Source organism: Linepithema humile, chromosome 2 (assembly GCF_040581485.1).
Source record: "Linepithema humile isolate Giens D197 chromosome 2, Lhum_UNIL_v1.0, whole genome shotgun sequence".
Lineage (NCBI taxonomy): Eukaryota > Metazoa > Arthropoda > Insecta > Hymenoptera > Formicidae > Linepithema > Linepithema humile.
The window spans coordinates 34,273,994-34,294,464 of NC_090129.1; the positions used below are offsets into that span (position 1 = coordinate 34,273,994).

The window sequence follows — 20,471 nt, forward strand, 5'->3', positions numbered from 1 at the left end:
TCGGTTTTACGTATGTTTATTAAAGTTTTCGCAATACAATTCACTAATCATTGCACAACCTTACGTTTCTCCTTGCAGCATGAATTTTAAAAGATAAATTGCATGTTTGTGCTGAAAATTGTTGTTTTTTTTTCGTATTTTCACAACCATTAAGTCCATCGATCACACTATGCCATTGTTTTTCGATCTTTTGCGCGATACAATGTCAATATTGAAACGTTATCACTCTCTGCCATCGACGACGCAATAATTATATATAAAATAGAATATTTCGAAAATAACACTTAAATCTGTACAATCGATAAATTATATATTTACCATCTCGTGTTTATTCTCGTATATATTTTATATATGTATGCACGCTCATACACATGCACACACACGCACGCACACACAGTGTGTAACTCTCATAAATTTATATAAATGTACATATACTGTCAATTCTGTACTTAGCAATTTATATGCTTTGCACGATATTGCGCGGAGTTTAGCACATCTTCTGCGGAAAAAAAATGAGAATTATAATGATCTTGTTATCCAATTTTGTATAGATAATCGAATTAACTTTAATTCTCCATTTTTTAAGAATTTTTTAAATTCTATAAAGGCCTTCAGAATTTTTACATCCATCTACGAAGAAAATTCCTCCAAATTGAAAGGCGAATTCTCTATAAAAATTCTCTATAAAAATTCTATATAAAAATCTACTATAAAATTATATACAGAGTGAGAAATCAGTAACGGAGCTCTTTAAAATTTCGAAAACCACGGACTTTAGAAAAAAACATTTTGCGAATTTTGCTTCTACAGATCCCTGCATCGAGAAAAGTGAAGAAAGAGGAAAAAAAGAAAAAAGAGAGAAAGGTAGAGAAACTACGATAAATAAGTGCACTATATAGGTAAGCTCTGAAGGCTATTATGAAATAATAAAAAGTTAGTGACGAGCTTATATAATAAGAAAAAATTTTGAGATTCAACAGACTGATCGCGTCATATCGTCGATATATTTGCTTAATGATTAATCAATAAATAATTTGTTCATGGTCAAGCTGCACTTGTTAAATAGCCAATGTAATTAATATCATGATACGTACATATTGTACGTTTTTATTTATGTACGCGTATCTAAGCTCTTGCTCATATATGCGTCGTTTATGCAATAAACAACAAAAAGAACGCATATACTTAAAAGAGGCCTTAGATTTTCTTCACTACACACCATTAATTATTTTAGTTCGACAGCAAACAAAATACACGAATGAGGCAATGAAGAGATTAGTTTATTGTTGTTATGAAATCAAGAATCTTTTAAGTACAAAATTTTATATTTGTCCTGGATTCACTGTGAGAATTGATACTTTGAACGTCATGTGATAAGTGATAATACACATTCAAATCTCACTACATACATGTGTATGCGAGTGTGTTGAGGATATTAAAATAAAACTTTTATCTTTCTGCGCCTCATTTTTTAACCTTCTTTCGTAGCCCAGTAAGTATTTAGTTTTGAATCCATGTTTATTAAGAGCTTTTTCCTTTTTAGATAAATATTATCTGCCCTCAAAGTCTTATGACCCTTTTATTTTAACACTTCGCTCACTCAATTTACGAGAATTATGCGAGATACACGTTTCTATCTTCGATTAGTAATTGCCATCAGCATGATTTGTTGGTGTTATTTCATATTCTTAATTTCCATAGCTCTTGAAATTCATGTAAAACAGTATACAATCTCTCGTTACCCCGTTTTCGTGCCTCTCACGATGATTTCTAGACACATCGATGTCAATATCGTTACAATATTCGCATCATCTATACGTTTTGCTTAATATACAATCAGTGGCGGATCGAAAATTCGAGAAGTTTAAAACAGTTTCATATTTTTCATGACAAAGTAAAAAATAAAATCTGTTTGCAATAATTATCTGATCAATATACGTCCATTTGTTACGCAGTTTGTTTGATGCCCAAGAAACTTATCAAAACGAAAGCATATATTGACAAGTCTCATTGATATCAAAACATGTGATCGTAACATGTCGATATTTATTTGAATTGCAAGGATTTTCTTGGCATCATACAAGGAACTGAAGCTTAAACTTGATTAATATACCAATATAGATCCATTGCACAAAATCGTTATTTCCGACCAAAAACTGTCTATCGAGTATGTCTTCGATCAATATACAAACAATTCGCAACTCTTCTATATGTATGTACACTTTTTAAGTGAGATTTTTTGCCCCTTTTCTTTAGCTCTCTGCTTACGATAAATAATATATTATTATATTAGGATGCTCACATTTATTCCAATCAATTTGGCATAGGAACCTTATTAATATATGCATCGTCGAGCTCCATCTTTAATCAACAATTCTAATACTGTTCGTTCAACCGATATAAATCGCGCAAAATCGTTTTAATTTCATTTCCACTTCCTTCCAGAGATAGACAAACTTTCTATAACGCGAAACCATGTTTCGTAAAATATTTCTACAAAAATGTATAAAGTACGAATTAATACATAATTACACATTGTTATATATACAAACATACAGTCTCGTCATGGAATGATACAATATATTATCTTTAGATTAAATAATCTTACTATCGCTTCTTATGATTATTGTACAATATTAGATCTGCAATTTAAGAAAAACCTATTCGATTCACAGATCCACGATGTAGAATCTTTAAATCTATTGATCATTCATAGATGGTGTCTGAAAATTTCCCAAGATTCATAAATTTGTTAATATATACCTATAATATCTTTAATTCTATAAATAGTTCCGAAGATCTTCGGCGTTGCGGATCTATGAATCCAATACACACGCAATAAAATTTCAAAATATAAAAATTAATAATTTATTTTGCACAGCGCTGAATTCTGTAAATTTAATATTATTATTGCTGAAGGAATTCTTATTGTACCAATTAATAATACGTATGCGATGAGATCGATCTAAAAAAATTCCAAACAAAAAGGACAAAATTACAAGTTGTAAAATCGAGAAAAAATTGGTGTTACGAGATGTTCCCTTAGCAAAATACGCATTATATTAAAATTTACATCCCGAGCTTATCTCGCCTATTATCTTTATCGCGATGAAACTATTCTAAAAAAAAAAGAGAGTTTATCCATTAAATTTGAATACTGCTAATTCCAGGCTGTCGAGAAATACGGACTAAGCGACTGTAGCGATTAATCCATATTAAATTGATTTACATTCAAACGTCAGTGTCTATGGACGTTCGAGAGGTGTTCAGGGAAAAGATTGGTGTTCGTGGCATGGATCTCGAAGACCGTTGAGATCGAGACTCCACTCTAACACTGGTTCAGTTCGTCGCATGGCTATTTCTACGTCTTAGGAACACTCTGCTGTTGACGGGGTAGACTCTGGTCAAGAGTATGAGCGCGCTACCCAGAGCCAGTTTAACTGGTGCCTGGCGTCCTCCGGGTAGCCTGATAAACACTGTAGCCACCGCCGCGACGCCGTCGTCGGTTGGCTCGACGGCCACCGGTCTCACATCACTGTGGAAGCTGATATGCTTGCTACGTCTGCCCTTTCGCTGCGGCGAGCTCGGACTGCATTCGCCGCCGTCTCGATCGTAAAGTATCGTCGCGGAAGCGAACGGTCGCTTCGCCATGTGCAGCATTTCCACAACGTGACGCCGCCGGGCGCGGCGCACGTCCGCCGCCTGCTTCGTCTTCCACGCGACCACGCACGCCGCGAGGAACAGGAAGAAGCAGGAGAAAAAGCACGAGAAGAAGACGAACAGATCGATGTGCAGCTGATCCTGTCGGAAGAAGATCAATCCGTACGCGGCACGGCCGTTCAGTTCCGTGTTCGCCGGCTCGATCGCCCGTAGCGCGATGTGAAACTTCGTCTGGCCAAGCTCGTGCTTGTCCTGCGGCAGCGTCAGCACCAGGCGGTTCGTTAAATTGCGTATTACCAGAAATGTGTTCCGTCTGTCGATCGTCAGGAAAGTCGCCAGGTTCTCCGCGAAGTGCTCCATCACGAAGTACTGCGGGCCGATGTTCCACGTTGGCTGCGTCGTGGTGCCGTTTATCGCGAAATTGCCGCGCGAGTGAAACTCGACGATTCTCAGTTTGCTGTTGGGCTGATCCTCCAATCCAGGCCACGTGTCTGGACTGTCAGGCCGCAGCATGAACCTACCGTCTATTTCAACCTGTAAATGTAATAATAGTATTTCAGACATTATCTCGATGATATATCGAGATAGATAAATTGCGGGCAATTACGGAGTATAAGAGAGTTAAATTAAAATTGATATTTGTGCTTGAAAAAGGATGAATAATTTGTAAACGCGGAAATGAGAAAATTGTACATCTTGATATCCAGTCGTCGAATTCAAAGTAACGACGAAGGAGTCATCTCGAGGACTCAAGAATAGATCCAAAGCGCCTTGAGTGACGTCCACCATCACTCTAATGTCCACATTCATAAACCGTGGCTGCACCATGTAAAAAACGGTCTGGCCAGGATTTAAGGGTTTCGGCTTCATTTTGCATTCGTCTGAAATGAAACAATAAGGTATAGCACGATTGTTTTCGCGCAAAAGCAGAAAGATATTGAATAGCTTATGGTAAAAGAATTTTAGTACAAGTTTTCGCACTTGATTTATATCATTGCAAAAAAATATTTCTATCGAAACTGCTTCCTTTGCCGAGAAGTATTTACTATTTGTCGCGTAAAGAGCTGTCTGTTAAAAAATTTACCTTTTAACAAAAGGCGAAACATTATTGCACACATACAAAAAACCATGTCTTAATAGAATTTTTATGAAAAAAACATTAAAGAAAAAAGAACTATTACATAAAAAAAACTTTCTCTCGTCCGCGAAACTATTTGCTCACCAATCAACTTCGAGTCGAAGCACATTTTGTTGTCGACCGTGACGGTTCTGTAACATTGATGGCCCATCGTCGGCGTGCCGGCGTAGTTCTCTCTGCACTTGCTGCACTGCACCTTCCAGCACGGCAGGCTCGCCGTGCTCGTGCTCTTCACGGGACCGCTGATGCAGGACGGCTCGCTCTCCGTATTATTTCCGCAATTGCACTTCTCGCCGGTGACGGGATCGCACGTGAAGCCGTGGCCGTGGCATTCGCAGGGCCGGCACACGTCCCGCAGGTCCTCCGATCCCCGAAAGTAGCCGGTCATGCACTCGCCGCATTTGTCGCCCTTCGTGAAGTTGCCGCAGTTGACGCACTTCGCCCTCGCCACCGGCCCCTCCACCAGCTGCTTCTTCAGCAGCTCTATCGACATTTTGTCGACCGAGATCGGGTCGGGCACGGTCATGCTGTCGTTGATGCAGACCCGCGTGTGGCCGTTGCAGTACTCGAGACACGGCACGCACTGGCCGTTGTCCGCGGGATTGCCGACGAAAAGGGGCATACACTTCTCGCACTGCGGACCCATCGTGTTGTTGTGGCACTTGAGACAGACGTCGAGCTTGTCCGGACCGGCGCAATTGCTGTGGCCATTGCACTGGCACTGAATGGAGCAATTAGCGCCGACGTAGCCGAAATCGCAACGGCACACGTTCGGCTCGACGCAGGTGCCTCTCACGCAGCCCTGCGTGCACATCGGCACGCAAATCTTCCTCCCGAACTCGTTCACCCACGTCGTCTCGGTTTTGTATCCGTCTCCGCATCTGCACTCGAAGCCCTCCTCCAGATCGAAACACTTCTCGCTCATCGGCGAACACGTGTGATGGCCGTTTATACACTCGTTCTCCGGCGGACAGCGGACGTAGTGCCACGAGAATTCGAGTTTCGTCATCGCACCGGGCGACAACGGCATCGTGACATTGTCCTGCGACTCCGGGACGTCCGGATGTTGCGAGCCCGGCGCTGCGACGTCCGGCGTTTCCGCCTTCGGAAAGTGCTGATGATAGAGCATCTCGCAGGTGCCGCCCGCCGGATGATCGGCGGGCGCCTCGAGCGATCCCTCCGTGCATATTCCTTGGCCGGTTATATTGGCGGAGTCCAAAGAGCACCAGCCGCAGTGCGAGTGCTTCAGGCAGGTGCTGCACTGCTTGAAAACCGAGCACGGCTCCGGACAGTGGTCCATGTCCGCGTTACGCAACACCAAGCCGCAAACGCCGCCGGCGCAGTAAAGCGGCTGGTACGACGGGGATATGCACTCGTTCAGCTGCGTGGACCATCTGCACTCGCTCCAGCCCCCCTCGGCCCCGGTGCCCCTCAGACAGCTTCTGCAATCCGTGTGATCGGAGCATCTTCTCTCGCACTGCGTGCTGCTCATTTTTAGAACGATGCTGGAACGCTCGAAGATATCGTCCGGCACGCAGTTCCAGTTGTACACGGGCTCGCCGGTCAGCGTCACCCCCATTTCGTTGTTGGTCTTGAGAACCTGCCTCGTCCACACGCAGCCGCTGAGATTGTTGCACCTCTCGCAGTCGCTCGCCGGGCACAGTCGCTCCCCGCACTGATTCACGTTCGTCACCGACACGCTGCACTTGTTCTTCCCGATCAGCATCTGCTCGTCGCAGTCCCTGTCCGACGGGATGCACTTGCCGTGCGAGCACTTGGTGCACCACTTGCAGACCGACGTGTCGTCTTTGTAATACGGCCACTCCGCCAGGCATTCCGTGCAAGTTTTGAAATTCTGACACTTCCTGCCCGCCATCCAGTCCGAGTCGCAGAATATTCCGTTCGATCGTTGCGCTTGCGTGACATTGATGTCGCACTTGTCGTCCCGGTTGCTCGATATCTCGTTTGAGAAACAAAAGGAAGTGTTCGTGCCGGTGATAGTTATAACGGCGCAAAACGAGCAGCCGAAATACTTTCTGCACGTGATTTTATCGGTCCAGAGATTGCATAGATCCTCCGGTATGTTGATCAGCGTCACGTGACTCTTGATGCCGCCGTCGAAGCCGCCGACGACGTAGATAGCGTTCGACTCGGGATCGGCGTGAGTCATCGCGTGAGCGTACGCCGGGGGTGGCGGACTTCCGATCGTCTCCATGTCTTTCGTTATCAGACGTATCCACAAATTGCACGAGTATCTGTACGCTATCAGCGAGTCCGAGGTGTTGTGGGGATTTTGCCGACCGCCGAATATCACCATGTACTCGTCCGTCGTGACCGCGGAGTGGAGGAATCTTGCCTGGGGCAGGTTGCTGCCGTCGGTGAAGTCGTCTTCGAACGGCGGCAGCACGGACCACGCGCGGGTCTTGTAATCCAGGGCGTATAATTTGTTCGAGATAAAGGTCCTGTTTATCGCGTAGGTGTAGCCGCCGAACACGTAGAAGCTGTTCGATTTGCTGTGATACACCGTGGAATGGCCGTAAACGCCGAGAAGTCGATTTCCAACGGTGTTCACGGTGTCCCAGGTCTCCGCTTCCAGATTAAACTCCCAAACCGTGTCCAAATATCCGTATTTCGGGCTGAAACCGCCGATGAGAATCAGGCTCTCGGACTCGCCATCCCTGCGCAAAGTTAGCGTGTGACCAGCCAGAGGCGGCGGCTCCTTCCTCGTCTTGTCCTGCACGATTTGACTCCAGCGCTGATTTTGCAGACTAAACTTCCAGAAATCGCTGAGGGTGTTGTTCGACAATCCTTGCACGTCCTCGTCTTTCATCGACAGGCCGCCGTAGACGTAGATCTGCTGCCGGCTGTGCACGATCTCGGCGGCGTGGAAGTAGCGGCCCTGCGGCATGGACGCCTCCGATGTAGACTCCACCGTCACCGGCATCCACGTGTTGTTCTTCGTGTCGAAGAGCCTGATGTCGTTGAGCGGCCCGTGGCTGAGCGAGTAGCCACCGAACATCCACAAGCTGCCGCGCCGATCCGCCACGAGACTGTGCCCGAAACGCGGCAGAGTCTTTCTCAGATGATCCAGATGGTCGGCCAGGTGTTCCGAGTTGAAGAGCTCCGTGAAAATCAGCTGGTGATCCTCGAGCCGGATGGAGCAGTCGCGACCGCCGTAGCCGGGCGTGCAGACGCAACGCCCGTAGCCCTTGTCGCAGACGCCGTATTTCTTCGAGGCGGTGCAGTTGCTCGGGCAGATCTCCACGTCGCAACTGATGCCGACGTAGCCGGGCTTGCAAAGGCAGTTGCCATTGCGACACTCGCGATTCCCCACGCAGCTGTTGCACGTCATCACCACGTAGCTCGCGTTGAAGCCCTCCACCTCGTCCAGCTGCTTGTAGTGCACCGTGAGAAAGCCGGACTTGGCCTCCACCGTTACCGGATAATCGGTGCTCTCGGTGCAATACACGCCCAGCAGCTGGCTCTGGTGACCGCCGGTGGACGAGACGAACTCCGGCAAGCCGTCGTACACGTACACGCTATTCTCCTGGCAGCTCACGTTGATGTCGTCGTGGATGGTGAATTGAATGACGCTCTGAATCGCCGGGGTGGTCGAGTCCGAGGAGAGATCTTTCTCCGGACTGACGATCCAGAGGCATTCTCTCGTGGGCGAGTCGCCGGTGTGGCTGCTCCAGAGCGAGAACTGCGAGTGCCGACTGCCGAGGCCCTGCTTGCCGTTTCCCTCGCCGCCCAGCATGCCCCGCGACATGCAGCCGTAGTAGCACATCCCTTCGTTGCGCGGATCGCCGTAGTAGCCCCGCTTGCAACGCTGACATTTATCGCCCTCTGTGTTGTCGCGACAGAAGCACACGCCTGTCTGCCGATCGCATATGCCGAGTTCCACGTCGCCGTGTCCGTTGCAGTCGCACTCGCGGCAGCCCAACGGCGTCGTCGCGTTTCCATAGCTGCCCGCCTTGCAATCTTCGCAATAGCGACCGATCGTCCAATCCTGACACTCGTCGCAGATGCCTGGTCCCTAAAAATTTCAAAGATTACAATCTCACGGATTATTCGAAAATGGCAAAGTGATTGAGATTTGATAAAGCGAATGACACGTAAGTGAAAAGTTCGACACGGATACCTATAATTTTTAATCCCACTGTTGGCACATACATGCGCTCAGAGAGAAAAGTTTATTTCGGTCTGCGCATATATGCGCCCACAGCGCTTGTTACTTATTTTTATTCCGCTGTTATCAAAAGGGTTAAAAGAAGTTTAATGTAATAAAATCTTGTTACACGCTTTTTTTTTTTTAATCTATTTACAATATTTAAATTTTACGCAACTGCTCGAAAGCGAATCGTCTCGCGCTATTTCGCGATTAAGCACGTAATGTCACACTTTTCGGATTAATCTTATAATTTAATTAGTTTTTATCTTAGAGCAAGCGATAAAGTTAATTGATTTTATGCAATTTTTCGGCAAAATTCCTCAATCACTTGCTTTTGTATTTTGCGCACAGTCTGTATTCCTACCTGCAGACACGTGGAATGATTGTAGCAGCCGCAGTTGGTTCGGCAATCGGGTCCCGTCCAGCCTAGATTGCACTCGCATTTGTAATCCGGCGCCTCGCTGCAATACCCGTTGACGCAGCTCTCGTAGCAGGTCTTGGTGCAATTTTCCTTGCCGTCGCCGTTGAAGCCGCGCTTGCACTGGCAGCTGAAGCTGCCGTGAGTGTTGGTGCAGAGAGCGTCGGGGTGACAGTCGTGCAGACCGAGATCGCACTCGTCTACGTCCGGGCACTGCGCGTACGCCCAGTTGGACTCGTCGGCCTTCAGACTGCTGTTCCGGTACTCGTTGATGACCGCGCTGCAGTTGACGTGGGGCTGATTGAAGTCGCCCTGCACGCACACGCCCGTGATGGGATTCTCCAGGCTGTAGCACCAGCCGCAGCTGAGCGAGTGCAGACAGCTGGAGCAGTTGGTGTGCCGGCTGCAGCTCTTGCACTGATCGTTGCCGGTGACCGACAGGTCGCTGCGCGACGTGACGCCCATCAGGCCCGCCTGATCCATCCACTCCCGGCACAGGCCGAACTGGTACTCCGACGTGTACACCGAGAACGAGAAGCACTCCCGCGTGGCCTCGCACCACACGCACCTACCGCGCTCGTCCAGGCACTGAGTGCAATTGGAGCGCTGCCGACACGGGATCGGGCATCGGTCCAGGGTCATCACGGCGTCGGGCAGCCGGCCAATTCGCGCGCATCTCGCCTCCTCCGTCCACCACTCGCACAAGTTCGTGCCCACGCACGACTCGCAGGAGATGTAATTCGAACAGTTGGCGCATGCGGATGGTGTGATCGTCAGGTAATGCCATTCGCTCACCGCCTTCCCCTGCTCCTCGTCCCACTCCACGTCCGCCGCGCAGCTTTCCATCTCGTTGACGGAACGCGGCAGACATTGGTTCGTGATATCGCACCAGCCGCACGAGGAGTCCGTCAAGCAGTGCAGACAGTTGCCGTACTGATGGCAGGAGCCGTTCTGATACGGCTCCAGATACTCGAACGTGAACACCTTCGTGTTATCCTTGTCCTTCAAATGATTGATCTCCATTCTACTGGCGCTAATGTAGCTCGCGGTCACTATTCTCTTCGACTCGAAGTCCAATAAATAGCGACCCGGTTGCAAGTCCACCGAATGACCATCCGGCCATCTCATTTGTACACATTTTGGCGTGTCCGTGGTTATATTGGCAACGAGTTCCTGAGTGAAGAAATTCAATTGTAGAATATTTCAATCACAGTAAAATTAAAAAAAAAAGATTATAAAATTTATTCGATTGATTTTATGTGACAAGAATACTTTGATTCTTCTCTCGAATAAAAGCGAAACTGTCTCTCTGTGATTTTTCAACGCAATTATCTAGCCAACTACACAGATAACGCGTATAGAATACTCTGAACTTTGATCGCCGAATTTTTTGACAATTTTTCTACCATAGTATTTTGATTCGCAAATTTGCAAACATTCTGTACAACTCACCAGCTTATCAGGTTTGTCGTTTCGAGATACATGAAGCGTCGCGCTGTTGTAACTGACGCAGATTTTTAAAAGCTCCGCTGCACTGTCCCAAAAATAGTGCGGCGGTCTAAGAAAGCCGGTCAGCCTGGCGATCATTTCACCACCGAGCCCCGATTCCGTTTTCGCGCCCTGCGTGGACGGCACGTTGAAGTCCACCACGGTGGCGTTCACTATGGTGACCGAATCAGGCTGGCTGAAGTTCACCGGCGGATTGTACTTGAGGAAAGTCAATCCCGGTCTCTTGTCCATCTCGCGGCACATCTCGACCATCGTGATTTCCGTGCCCGTTGATCCCCACCAGCCCGTGATTTGCGACGGTGTGTCCTCTCGTTGACCGCACACCCCGTACTTGTCGTTCTGAGGTTGACACCGGGCGTTCTGGACGCACCACGTGCACGGGCCTAGCTTCAACTTCGTCGAGACGGATGCCTTGCCGCGGGAATTCGTGCCCCAGCTGCCGCCGTTCTGACCGTGTATCAAGCAGGAATGACAATCGCCCAAGGCGGGACAGACTCCCGGGCAGCGTGTTGTCTGCAAATTCGTTGTGCAGTTGCTGCCACCGACCGTCCGACCGTAGCATATCTGAAACGTGTCGAAAAGAAATGTAAAAATAAGAATGAAAGAAACCAAGCTTTAATGGGAATAAAATTAAGTCCGCTGAATTCGAGAACTTTAAATCAGAATCGAATTGAGCGACCCTAAAAATCCACGCACGCCATTTTGCAAAATTCTATAAAAATAAATCTTATAAATGCTTTTTTTTTAATTAGGCGTTAATGCATTAATAATATTAATTGGTAAGTTACTTCGTCTGCAGAACACCAGCCGCATTCGGGATTTGCCGCGCACTCCATTAAGCTCTTGTGTCTCGGGCAAACTTGCTCTGGCTCGATGTAGTCTTCATCCCCCGGCGCTAACGTAGGCGGCAAAGTGTACGCGAGAAGGTCCGAGTTCACATTACCGTGATATCCGCCGACAAGCAACAAGGTATTTCCGTTTCGCACGTCCGCCGCATGAGCAAATACGCCCTGCTGCTTAGGATATCGAGATTCTAAAAGTGGAGAAGTAAATCTCATTATTAATGTAAAACAAAATAAAAAATGTACTTATAAAAAGTCATTATAAATTTTTTATTATCACATTAATCGTATATTCGCTTCACCTTTGTCATTTGAGCCTAATACATCGTGGCTCACCCACACGTGACAACCAAGATGATAAAGATACATCTGATTGTCGTAACAAATCTCCTCCTTGTTGTGCCTGTGAGAATATCCGCCAAACACCACCAGATAATTTCCTGTCAAAATAATAAATAACATCTTTTATCACGCTTTCGTTAAACTTCAAAAACACGATAGATTCTACAAATCTGTCATTAAAGTCGATAAATTTTGAAATAAAATTTATATCTATTAGGATCCTGTCAAAATAACAAATAACATCTTTTATCACGCTTTCATTAAACTTCGAAAACACGATAGATTCTACAAATCTGTCATTAAAGTCGATAAATTTTGAAATAAAATTTATATCTATTAGGATCCTGTCAAAATAACAAATAACATCTTTTATCACGCTTTCGTTAAACTTCAAAAACACGATAGATTCTACAAATCTGTCATTAAAGTCGATAAATTTTGAAATAAAATATTAGGATCTCTCGATATTTCACATTATAATTAAAGAGTAATTTATGGCGAGATAATTACCTACGATGTTACATGTGTGGAACGCGCGCTCTCTTGGCACGTACGTGTCTCGCAAGTGCGCTCTCGGATAATGAATCTCGGACCACACTTTTCTGTCCAGTTGGAAGACAAACATTCGATCTGACAGTTTACTAAATCGAGCGACACTGGCGACCACTCCGCCATATACAAGTAGAGAATTAGTAGCGTGATGATAAACGGTCGAGTGCGCTACCACGCGCACGTCAAGTTCTTTACCGCCTCGAGGTCGCACTTCTATCCATCTCTCAGTGGTCGCCGTGGGATCCGCTGTAATTGTACGTTACATTAGTATTTTTCAATTGCAAGGTTGAATATTTCCTTCACAAATCTTCGTCTTTAATCAAGTATTGGATTCTATTCTCTTATTTCATCTCAATGCGCGAACTTACATAAGTTTAATTTGATTCTAAACAGACTAGACGAAAACTCTCCGTCAACGGTGCTGCCTCCAAACAGATAAATATAATCATTCGCTAAAGTTAAAGTGTGCCTTGTAAGTCTGGATGGATAGAAAGGAGAGTCTTTAGCGCGCAAGGTCCACATGCGCTTATTCACATTGTAATGCCACAGCTCGTTCGACAAGGAACCGTCTTGTACTTTTCCTCCGTAAATTACGAAACCATCTAAAATTATAAAGATACTATTTATACCTCTATAATTGCAGTCAAAAATCTACATTTTTATAAATTCTAATTCGGAAATTCTTGCCACGCTTTTATAGACACTTTGTCAACACAACACGTCACCAGACCTTGGTATTTGCATGCAGCATGGCCATATCGAGGAGCCGGTTTCGGCGATTCGTCAATGGAGGGTTCTGTAGCTACTCCTTTCGCCGAATCGCTCGCGGACAATTTCGGATCAATAAACTCTTCCATAAAGATATTATCTTCCGCGGATCCCGCTACGACTTGTTCCTCCCATTTCGCGTCCTCCTTCTGCGCGTCCGTCATATGGCATTCTTTGCATAAATCCAAGTTTCTACGATGCCTAATAAAAAGACAAATTGTATGATAATTTAATAAATCCAACGGTACAAATAACACGAGTTAAATATTTCTTGAAAATTTATAAAAATTTTATCTTTGTGATAAAATTAGTAATTAAAAAATAAACATCATTTTTGAGAGATCTTTAGAATAGAGACAACTTATATTTTCACATTTTCGCACGATAAAAATATAAAACCAACGCTTGTTGCAAATCTACCGAAAACAATTTTCACGGTGTTAAATTAGGAAGTAATCAATCGTTTGTTACCTTGTCGACATTTGCGAATATCGCGGTCTGATATTTCGCGGATGCTTTCTCTTGGAGCCTTCGTTCCTATCAATCCTAATGGTGCTTTTGCTATTCTCATTTTCCTTGTCCTTAGATACGTTTCTGAATTCTCGCGTGCTATGCTGATTGCTGTCGACAGTCCGATCAAGCAGGCTGAACGTGTTATTATCTTTAATACTATAAAGCACTTTCCAAATTAAGGACGACGTTGGTAGGCCGTATATTTCCTTGGCACCGAGATTGCGTTGTAATTCGGTAGCGATCAGCATAGGATCCAGATATTCCGCAGATGCGGCACCTTCTGCAAATTCATAATATTATACATTGGATTCGGAAACGCTTTATTATTATAGCATGTTAAACAAATTTATTCAATTCACCTAATACATTTCCATATTCGTCTTCCCACTGACTTGTGTTAAACCTGTACACTTCTAAATCACTGAGTATATAATTAAGATCGTAACCTCCGAAAATATAAAGCGAGTCTGTTTCCAGAACATAAACTGCCGTGTGGGCTGCGCGTGGTCTCAGTCCACCTTCTGAATGTGACAACCAATGCCATCTGTTTAATTAATCAGATTGTCATAAGAATCTTTTATTTACATATCGTATTTATTATTATATATTGCTTGAATAAGCGCAATTTAATATAAATTGTTAAGAAAAAGGCACCTTTACGATCATATTTTATCAGTAACAATAAAAATGGATATAAGAGCAGCAATCTCAGGATAACGTACCGATTTCCTTCCGGGTGTGTTTTATGCAACGAACAAGATTGCCCAGAGTATTCATTGCTGCATTCGCATCTCTTCATCCCGCAGTTACCGGCCTGACTACAATTGTTTGGGCAGAGAGCTCGAGAACAATCTTTACCCCCCCAATCGTTTTCGCAAAAGCACGTATTGTTGATGCATTTTCCATGATGGGTGCAATTATTCGGACAATCTGTGACTGAAAATTCTGCACGAAAACCATCTAGGACATAATTCGTGTCACTATACAACAATATTAACATCTGCAAAAATATATATAATTTTATAGTATCTTGTTCTTAGCAACAAACTAGTCTATTAAAAATTCATTATTCCTTACATATAAAAACTTGTTTATATAATCTTTCAATTACAAAAAGTCATATTTTTCTACATTTTCATGACTATTAATGTCGAATTAATGAACTATAAATCCTATTCAAATTGTTAATGAACTGTTAATGTATACTTACATAACCAGAGGATGATGTCACTTGCTGCGGTTCCGTTTTGCCACTAAAACTACCAAGAAGTGGGGAACGAAAGGAATCTCCATCGTAAACAAATACATAATCATAGCTGCATTCTGTGCCCATAGTTCGAAAACTTAATGTGATAAATTGACGGCTGTGATTAGCTGCAACAAAATAAGGAATATTACGTATAAATTTCTCAAAAATTTTTATTGCATATTATTAGTGCTGCATGATTTAAATCTAACATACTTTATTCTCCTGATATATGCGTGAATAGGATAAAGTAGAGAAAGTAGGGTTTCTCTTTAAATGTTTGAGCATGGAGAAACTTGTTTCTTGGATTTCATCCACCTCATAAATCTTATAATAAAATCGCTACTAACTTTTAAATTCCAATAATTATATCGTATCTTCTAAAGTGGACAAGTATTTATGTATCTGTACCTTTGATGAGCCATTCGCAATGGGAATCTTGAGTATAATTCGAGCCCATAGGCCCATCGCTGATGACTCCCCACGAGTCTGTGAAGACTTTTCTTGTTTTATCACATGGCACTTGCTTCGAAGATGCTTGTGGAGCGAAATTGAGGCCCCGCAGTAAGGCGCAACTCCATATAACGATCCATGCTATGGTGGATATTGCCCACCCCATCACAGCGCCTCAATATTCACCTCAATATCGTTTAGCAGCACATAGATCATCGTCTGAGTACGTAATATTATTTCTTGAGCAATTGCGCCGTGTAGTATACGCAGAAAAAATCATATCTGGAAATGAATAGATATAGTTTGTTATTATCTGTTTGTTGTTTTTATCTACGCACACGCTACATTATACGAATAAATAGCACATTATGCAAATTTCTAGGATATGCTAAAAACACAATTCGATTTCGTTCTTTTCAAACGTCAAAATGTTAAGACAGTTGAAACCTTGAGATATATGTCTAAAAAATGACGGAATTAGATTTTTTTTTTTAATTTTTTGCGTAAAAATCTATTGACAATTGTGCTCGTTTTTTATCAACGCAATTTAAGAAGTTAAGCTCTAGTAACATTCGATTAATTTAACTTATACGAATATCGATTTGTATCAATTATTTGATGACATTTCAATCATCGTACGACACAATTCCTACAGTTAATTTTTTTTTTTTTTTTCATTGTGCGTCACGTTTAATCTCTATTCCTAATATTATCTTTATTGCGCGCACAGCCTAAAAATATCAAAGATTAAACACTGACACATTTCACGATGTATGCACAACAAAGTGATCGTTTTTGAAACTTGTAGTTATCTGGTATTTATACACACGCTCTAAAACTTTGCCGCATAAGATAGAGTTAACATGTGGAGACTATTGTTAATTGGTAAAAAAGCAATCTTTTAACAACAATCAACAATTTCTTCACAAATATTATGAATAATCATAAAGCATACGATAAAATAACCAATGCACACGTTTTTTTGCAAAGACTTGCGTGTTGAAAGACAGTCTTTGCAAGCAAACCAGCGAGAACGCAAGGCTCACGGCTCCTGATCAATTTGCAAATAAGTACAAATAAGCAAATGACACACATACACTATTGCACATGACATTCGAACACTCATACACATAGGTACACATGTGTCCATGAACTTTCCGCACCTATGACAAGACGAAGATGATGAGCGCAGCATAACAAACTATAGGATTCTTTTGCCAGCACTTTCGGAGTAAATCATATGGACGGTCACGCCTTTCATCAACGGGACGGACTCGCAAAAATCTTCCAACAGAAGAAACGGAGATGAAAAAAGGAGAAGAAGGGAGGCAGGAAAGGAACGAGAAAGAGAGAGAGAGAAAAAGAGAGAGGTAGATCTGCGAGAGTGTATCAAAACATCACGAATGAAAATTCACAAATTGCATGTATCGCGTTAATGAAATTGCACAAAACTGCTGCCGAGTTGCTAATAATAATCTTGAATTTTGCCACTTAGCGTGCGTCCAATTGTAAACACGGAATACCAGACGAGCGTAAATGCCGTAAAGCTGCCAATCTCGACGGTGCCTCGCCTCGCTAACACCTAGATTGCTTAGCGATATTGCGGAGGATATAAACTCCCTATTTTAAAAGTGGTAGAGAGGGAAGGGGATGGCTAGTTCCAGCGGCACCTGGTTTTGGTAACCTGACTGTGGAAGCTAAAATGAGTCATGTAGTGAGTAGTGAAAAAGCATTTAATTTTAATTAGAGTGCAACCTTATTTCATTATCAATAATTAGCTGTAGTTGACGATTTATTGGAAATGTGAAATATTGGTAGCCAATAATTGAACGCGAAAAAAACAAGCTGTCCATTTTAAATTAATATATCAGAACATTATAATCAATAGATTCTTAATAAATAACTGAAATGAAAAGAAATTGTTTTTCGAATTTATCTATGTTTCAAGCGAGTGTGAAATTATCAATTTTAAGTGCATTGGAGCTTGGATAAAGGTTTTCATACAATCCTTTATTTTATATTCCTTCTCAACCTATTAGATAAAATTTTATTTAATACAAGAAGTTATTAAGTTAGAAACAAACTTGGAACAATATTTTTATTCGTTTGATTAAACTAGTAAAACTATGGCGCATTTGCTATTTTTGTAGTGTATCTAAAGCCTTTACACTTTATTATATTAACTACAACTCCTTTCAATGTAAAAATGTGGATTTATTATCTCGAAATATGCTATATTCAAATTGCAATACATTTAAGCTCTAAGTCTCTCCTAATCCTTGTTTGTTATGCGCATTAGCGTTAATTATGTAGTACTATGTATTATTAGTTGTCTTACATGTTGCTATTTTAAAAAAAATAATTATTAATAATAATAAAATCTAGATTTTTCTGATTTATTATTTTTTCAGCCTTCCGATTATCGGTAATTGATTTTGTTTCCGAAGATTCTTCGGTGATGTCTGTAATTTATCATGACACTATTTGCGTTGTACGCAGCGTTAAAAATGCTTAGTTTTAGGACGATTAAATATAAAGAAAATAATTAAACATCCCCGGATAGCGGCATAATCTCATGATAATAAACAAATTATGTATTTGCTATCATTAAAACAAGTGTACTGTACGTTGCCAGAAACTCCACGATTGATACAATGGCTCTGAAGCCGTATAACTTTACTATCATAATGCGATACAAAAATTGCAACAATTAAATTTATTGCTGCAATATTTACATCATGCTTAGAACTTCTAAAAATAAGCATTGATCACAATTTTCCGATTATTTTATACAATGGTTTTCTAGGTTTCAAAAAAACTGAATGCAATGAAATATTGCGACATTAAAAGTGAAAACGGACGAGCTTCGTTCATATCAGTAGTTATAAATGGATGAAATTATCCGTTGAAGGTTAATGTTATTTTCTTCTAAAAATGATAAAACCAGATAACGCTTACCGCGCTCAATGCTCATAATCAAACTTAGTATGCTAAAAATGTGTGACACCGATTATGTGCCTCGCAAACTGAAAATAATTCTTAACAAACTTTAAGCAAAAGAAACTTTTGTTTAGCCAAGCTAGAAAATCAGAAAAATCCAAATACAATTATTCTAAAAGAAGTTAAAGTTAAATATTACTGCTACAACCACCAAAGTGAGATCATTACTGATGATGTCACTTTGAAAGATATTGTTACCAGAATACCTATTATGTAACTGCTATGACATAGTTTAGAAAGACGTCTCTAAAACCAAAATTATGTGTCAAAAGCCATTACTGAATAAATACTGAATAAAATTGTTAAATAAATATTTCTTTCTGATTCTGAAGAAAAATATACCTAAAGATATTTGTACTGAAAACATAACTCCCGTGTTCAATTCAATTCGCGTCAATTCGCGAACGGATTCACAGGAGTTGGAATGTGATTTTCTAGCCCGCGTTAGAGAGACATTTATTCATTACCACTGAGAAAATATTGATTAAAAAGTACTAAGATTAAAATAGATTGTGCAAAGAGTTATATGTCGGTAGCGTAAGAATTGAATAATTTGCCTTTGATTTTGTACCAGAAAGAAAATGTAATTTGACAACTAATTAATAAATTATTTATTAAAAATAAAGCTGTATTTTCAGATTCTTAGATTTTATCGTTTTAAATGTTTGAAATTTCAAATTGTTAAATGATTTAACGATTAAGTAGTATTCCTTCTAGTATTCCTAAACTTTTATCTAAATTTTTAAATTTAAATATCTTGAGTTTAATCTTTGGATTTTAATTTCTAAACATTTAGAAACCTACAAATCTTTCTATGTTTAGATTTTTTAACATTTTAATTTCTCATTATAATCTTCAAATTTTTGAATTTTTTGAATATTTAAGTTAAAAGTTACAAAATATGTTGTAAAATATAAATATATAACTTTAGAAGAATCTTTCTATAAATAAAATTTGGCAAACCTGACTCGCTTAAGAAAAATTAATTTAAAATTTCTTTCAAATCTGTTGTACGCTTTTTCCGACATACGCTGTACAGAGTGTAAAAAAAAAATGAACGATTGGAGGAATGGTATGCAGTATAAAAAGAGTAAATCGGACGATTTTTCTTCGCATACAGCACTATCGCTATTTATATCAATCTTTTAAAACAATGACCAGTATTATTCGGAGATTTGGAGGTTTAAAATATATTAAAGCACATTTCTATTTAATTTCGCATTTACCGCTATATGTGTCTAATGTTCGTTCTCTAAACGTTTGTCCTTACCGAGAAAAACGCAATCGTGCAACAAATTGCAAAATCATGTAACTATGTTTAATGTTAAACGTAAGATATGGATAGCGGTAAGGAAAATTTTTCCGATAAACCTCCAATCACAGACTATTGGCCATTCCGATTTCGAACTATTTATGTACAATTTAAGACTTAGAGCGTTTTATAAATCTCAGAAATACAGACAAATGTTCGGCAACGCTTCAGCGTATGCAGTTATAAATGTGGTACATTATAAATTACAAGAATGTTTTTTGTTACATTCCGGAAGGTTTCTTACAACGGCATATTTTCAGAACCACCAGAAAAAAGGCTTCCTAAAAGAGAAGCATCAAAGGCAATCTTTCGCTGCTTCATCTTCTGCGTACATCTCACTCGACTGTCCGCACACCAAGTTTTTCGTCTTTACCGAATGACTAAAGGTGTTGGTTATCTCAGTCATCTCCTTGCTTTCTTCACAATTGATCGGCAATTTCATAGTCGGCACGGAATATATGTTATCAATACTACTTTTCAGCGACGTGGTCGCTGATGGTCGATCCACGTAATATTCCTAAATCAACATTATTTGATAGATTTTGCA

The 20,471-nt window shown here is 41.6% G+C and overlaps 2 protein-coding genes and 1 long non-coding RNA gene across 5 annotated transcripts in view; 1 reads left to right on the forward strand and 2 right to left on the reverse strand.

The window, feature by feature from the left end:
* On the reverse strand, positions 1 to 16,913 carry Megf8 (multiple EGF like domains 8). The gene is made up of 16 exons (XM_067349935.1): positions 16,776 to 16,913; positions 15,571 to 15,894; positions 15,124 to 15,287; positions 14,636 to 14,913; positions 14,273 to 14,457; positions 13,872 to 14,193; positions 13,363 to 13,601; positions 13,001 to 13,234; positions 12,591 to 12,878; positions 12,041 to 12,178; positions 11,685 to 11,929; positions 10,840 to 11,460; positions 9,334 to 10,560; positions 4,883 to 8,834; positions 4,354 to 4,541; positions 1 to 4,194 (listed from the first exon to the last, which is right to left on the reverse strand). The coding sequence occupies exons 2-16, from the start codon at positions 15,776 to 15,778 to the stop codon at positions 3,340 to 3,342; spliced, it is 9,144 nt and encodes a 3,047-aa protein (XP_067206036.1). The 5' UTR covers positions 15,779 to 15,894; positions 16,776 to 16,913; the 3' UTR covers positions 1 to 3,339.
* Positions 16,843 to 18,413, forward strand: LOC136998050 (uncharacterized). The gene is made up of 2 exons (XR_010888627.1): positions 16,843 to 16,982; positions 17,108 to 18,413. It is a non-coding gene; the product is annotated as an uncharacterized lncRNA (long non-coding RNA).
* The window catches only part of LOC105674904 (glycerophosphocholine phosphodiesterase GPCPD1), a 13,595-nt gene continuing 10,929 nt past the window's right edge, over positions 17,806 to 20,471 (reverse strand). For all 3 annotated transcript variants that reach the window (XM_067349938.1, XM_067349937.1, XM_012371572.2), the window contains one exon: positions 17,806 to 20,441. In XM_067349938.1, the coding sequence (XP_067206039.1) occupies positions 20,220 to 20,441 (222 nt within the window). In that variant the 3' untranslated portion in view covers positions 17,806 to 20,219. The remainder of the gene's footprint in view (positions 20,442 to 20,471) is intronic.

Bases quoted from the DNA above. Each gene is read 5' to 3' on its own strand.
- Megf8 (XM_067349935.1), bottom strand. From the start codon at position 15,778: ATGGGGTGGGCAATATCCACCATAGCATGGATCGTTATATGGAGTTGC. The intron at 15,288-15,570 runs GTACAGATACAT...ATTTTGTTGCAG, and splicing joins TTGCGAATGGCTCATCAAAG to CTAATCACAGCCGTCAATTT. The intron at 8,835-9,333 runs GTAGGAATACAG...TGAAATTTTTAG, and splicing joins ATCATTCCACGTGTCTGCAG to GGACCAGGCATCTGCGACGA.